Genomic DNA, 5,000 nt, shown 5'->3' with positions numbered 1-5,000 from the left:
GAGGTGAATAGCCAGACCGCGAGATGAGTTTCTGTCGTGTAGACATAAGTTTTGTATGTAAGTAACGTAAGACTTTTCGTTAATTTCATTGTATTGTTTATTCAAGTCAGTATAAGTAAATTTACTTTATTTTTAAGAATTAACTTTTTATTGCATGTATTTTTGTTACAAAGTCTTACGTAACCTGTTTTAATGTGTTATGTGACCATACAAGATAGGAACAAGGGCTCATGTAAATGTTTTTTTTTTTATATTTTTATGAGGTATTGCGTCATGTTTGAAAGAAAATACGCAATTCTTATAGTTGCCCATGTTTTTCAGAAGATTCCCAAAAAATCTTAGTGTTAGATCTTATCCTTTTTTTATTTCGAGGACAAAGGGTGTGCGGAGCTAGCTTAGAGAGAGCCGTCTTGCATTGCATCGGTACGACGTTCAAGAGAGTAATCTTTGGCAACCTTATGCCCTTTGGCCAACCCCCATGCTTCCAGATCTCGGATCTAGAATGTTCTGGAAGTAGCTAAATCTTATATATGCGCCCCCAGTGCTGCATAACAGCAGTAGAGAAGTAGTCATCTTGTGAAATAGCCAGAGTGCCCTCCCTCACTCTCTCTCAGTACCTATAGTGTGTCCTCTCCAATGTGATTCTGTGCCCCAATGTAAATTGTGTATTCAAAAGTAAACGAAAGAAGTCGAAGGTGATTTTAAATTTATTGTGTTGGGTGAGTGTAGGCATTGTGTAAAGTTTTGTAACTGGCCCTGTAGTAATGTGAAATGTATTTGTATCGTTATCTGGTTATCTATTTTCATTAAGTATCAAGCTTATATGTTGATATAACAGTTAATTTCAAGTGAAACAAGTGATTGTATTATTTTCATAAGTATTATTTCCTTTGTCGTAGTCTAAGGTTTATTCAGATTTAATATTTCAAGTCAAGTGATGATATAATTTTCAGATTGTAATATTTTTGTCTTAATCTCAGTTTTGTTCAGACATAATATTTCGAGTGATTTATTTGTTTTATGTAAATTCTTTTCAAAGTGTTGTAATTTATATAGAATATATTTATTTTTGTAAAGAGTGTATTATTCCAATCACCAGCGTTTAATTAGGTCTTCGCTCGTACCCCTGTCAAAGAATTGAAGTAAGAGTTGTTTGAGTAATTCTTAAGAATAATTACCCTGTTTTGTTTGAGTGTACTCAAGAGACCTTTGGATATTCAGTGTTTTTATATATTGCTGCCTGGGAGTTCTTGAACTCTCTCAGAGCTCAGGTTATTAATATTTTCAAGTGTAACAGATTTAGGGTAAAAGAAAATAGGTGATTTTGGAATTTGAGAGGTTGTATAGCTTGCCAGCCGTAATATATATGATATTATATATTGGTTCCCAGACATGGCACCATAGTATAATACATACATACATATGTGTGTGTATATATATATATATATATATATATATATATATATATATATAGCCTATATATATATATATATATATATATATATATATATATATATATATATATATATATATATATAAAACAACAGCAAATTCAACCCTTTTTAGTCCAATATAGGACAAATACCTCAGGCATGTCATTAGTCATATGCTAGTATATATATATATATATATATATATATATATATATATATATATATATATATATATTATATATATATATATATATATATATATATATTATATATATATATATATATATATATATATAAAACAACAGCAAATTCAACCCTTTTTAGTCCAATTTAGGACAAATACCTCAGGCATGTCATTAGTCATATGCTAGTATATATATAAATATATATATATATATATATATATATATATATATATATATATATATATATATATATATATCAGGCCATTGATACATCCTAATCCTTCATGATTGACCTACTGTATGTAAAACAATCATGATGAGAGACTTTCAAAATCATATTTAAATATGAGGCTTATTTCAGTCCTTTTGCGTTTTTTTTTTTTTTATTTATTTTTTGTATGTGAATATAATACAAAGTAAAAATTTAAATAGTAATTATTCAGTTGTTTAGGAAACTATGAACAATTAGTATTAATCTCTTATTATATTAAATCACTGATTTTAGTATTACATTGCAATTAATGTATATCCGGATTTCCTAAGTGCATCCTGAAATTACTACAATGAGAAGAAATAAATTATTTATTTATAAAATGTTCTCATTATATTTTGCTTATATATATATATATATATATATATATATATATATATATATATATATATAATATATATATATATATATATATATAATTCAGAAGGACTGTTTGATGCGCTGTTCGAAGATAAACTAACGATACGTCAATTGCAATATGTATTGTTCTCCTTTTATTCAATTTCGAAACGAACTTTTGATAGATGAATGCATCCGTCATTGTTCGCATTTTTCTCTGACGTCATAGATCCTCCTCCCCCTCCTGAAGTTCAATTCAGAGATGAGATATTGCTGGTGTCGACATGGAAAAAATCATCTTTTGCTCGATCATTCTAAAATTGATCAAATGTCGTGATTTACTTTGTTTCGGTCTCGGGTAAAACATCAAGAAAGAAGCTTTCATTTATTTTCGCTCCTCTGATGTATTATTAACATCATTAAAATGTGTATTTTTTTAATGGTTAGCTTCTATGTATTGATGTATTTTTGTGTATTGCATTGTATCGTATCTTCATTTCCGGTAAAGTTATTTTCATGTTCCACAATTAGGGAGATCGGTAGATTTAGCCTTGGCCATCTTCTTTTTAATAATGTTGTAAATCTGTGATATTTTCTAGGTTCAAGGATACGAGATAATTGTGGCTAAGATTTTTTTGTCTGTCTTTGATGCAGCTATAATTTGCATGTATCAATTTGCAGTGGGTGAAATTGCAGGTGGCTTTATATCTCTTGGGGTAAACTTGAAGCCAAGGGTGCTAGGACAATTCGGTCCCGGACAATTCGGTCCCGGACAATTCGGTCCCAGACAATTCGGTCCCGGACAATTCGGTACTAGGACAATTCGGTACCAGGACAATTCGGTACCAGGCTTAATTTGGTTATTGCCTTAAGTAATTACAAAAAATATAAAAAAGTGGGTGAAAGACCAGGCTTGTCATTTTCAAAAGATTTATTTGGTTATTTTCTAAGTTGTTTGCAAAGAATGTTAATAAGTGGGTGGCAGACATATATGATAAGATACATTTCTTGTCGTTAAAAGTATGTATATGAAAATAAGATAGTAAAAAGCATACATTTCTAGTCATTAAAAGTATCTATAAAAACAAAACAGTAAAAACCATACATTTTTTTATCGTTAAAAGCATGCATATAAAAATAAAAACCATACATTTCATATGTTAAAAGTATGTATATATATATATATATATATATATATATATATATATATATATATATATATATATATATAAAACATAAATTTCTTGATTAATTAAGGACAAGAAAATAAAATAGAAATCAGGCATTTCAAAATTTAATATTATGAGCTATAGCTCTTAAAAATTGTAATTTGTTTGACGAATTATAATTCTCAATCAGGTGAAGAATACGCTTGTTACAATCTCTGTATTTCTTTTTAGTAATTATGTCGTCCCCTAGTCTCAATTTTTGTACCTTGGTTTTTGCTAATACATCTTCCTTTTTAAGAGTGTCAATCAGGGTCCAAATATTTGGATGGTCGTGTGAAACTGATTTAATCAACGTGCTATGAAATCCTTCCAAGCTATTGGTAGTTCGTGGTTCCCCTCGTACACACCGGTCATGAACACTCCATGATGCAATCGGAAATATTGGTTCTAGTCTGCGACTTCTTTGACCTCTTCCTCGTACCGGTCCTATATATGTATTTTCAAAATAAGATACCAGGGCTTGGGGGATATCATCATCATCCACTAATTCATCGAAACCGTCAATAACGTCTTCTCTAGGCAAGAAAGCAAGGGATACAAAGCATCTTACTTTGAGACTAAAGGCGTCATCTTCATTATATCTTACTTTGAACCCTTCTTGAATAATGTGTTTATATATATTTTGCCCTAAGTGAAACAGGCAGCAAGACAAATCGACCTCAGGGAATGTATTTAAAAACGTGTTATGAGCTGCTTTCTCAAAATCCATCAAAATGGTCTGAGGTGCTTCACTATTCACTAAGTCTTTTATTTTTCTGAAAAGTCGCTCGTATGTCATCTGGGATTTATCCGGAAGAAGAGCAAACAACCTGGGTGCACTGAATTGGTGTATTTGGATATGAAGGACATATAATTGAAAAAATATATTAGGGCAAATCTTAAATGTACCGTCTCCGGCCCAGTTCTTACACTGTTTCAAATCCTCAATGGCTTCGTTCGTTGCAAAAATTAAAATTCGTTTCGAGTCATCAATACCGCTGTCATATTGTAAAAAGATAGATCCGTTATCCAGGTAGGAATAATTGGGTGCTATAGAAAAACCAATGATTTCATGTGGAACCGGGGGAAAATTATCCTCAACTTGTCTCCAGCGTCTGACATTGCGCGAAATATGTTCAAGCTTTGGCACCTCAGCTATTGCACAGTTATTCAAATTTTCTAATTCTTGTGATAGTATTGCACGAGCTGGAGTCCGTCTTTCAATGCATTTTTGTTTGATGGTGGAAATTGCAATTTTTGCATTAACTTCTGCTGCTGTAGATGCATGAAGATGAACTCCAATTTCCTTCAAAACATCAAACTGGTCACTCGTATGGATTCTTGCTTTGCACGAGCGGTTTTCGCAACGCCAATAAATTTTGGTACCATCTGCATTCTCTTTATGTTTATGGTAAATATAATTTTCCTTATCCACAAACATCTTTTTTCCTTTTTCCTAGTCTATAAAGGTAGCCATTCCAACTCTGCTGGGCTGCAACTGATGGGCTTGAGACTACATAAAATAAAATCTCAAAGGAAAAAATATATTTTTGTAAACAAATAC

General features: G+C 31.1%; 1 protein-coding gene across 1 annotated transcript; it reads right to left on the bottom strand.

The window, feature by feature from the left end:
* Nucleotides 1-3,515: 3,515 nt before the first annotated feature.
* On the bottom strand, nucleotides 3,516-4,877 carry LOC137632345 (uncharacterized). The gene has a single exon (XM_068364280.1). The coding sequence runs from the start codon at nucleotides 4,875-4,877 to the stop codon at nucleotides 3,516-3,518; it is 1,362 nt and encodes a 453-aa protein (XP_068220381.1).
* Nucleotides 4,878-5,000: the final 123 nt, after the last annotated feature.

Source organism: Palaemon carinicauda, chromosome 41, assembly GCF_036898095.1.
Source record: "Palaemon carinicauda isolate YSFRI2023 chromosome 41, ASM3689809v2, whole genome shotgun sequence".
Classification (NCBI taxonomy): Eukaryota; Metazoa; Arthropoda; class Malacostraca; order Decapoda; family Palaemonidae; genus Palaemon; species Palaemon carinicauda.
This window is presented reverse-complemented; position numbering and strand designations above follow the sequence as displayed.

What these genes read in the sequence shown, in the direction of transcription:
- LOC137632345 (XM_068364280.1), bottom strand. Translation starts at nt 4,877, where the DNA reads ATGTTTGTGGATAAGGAAAATTATATTTACCATAAACATAAAGAGAAT.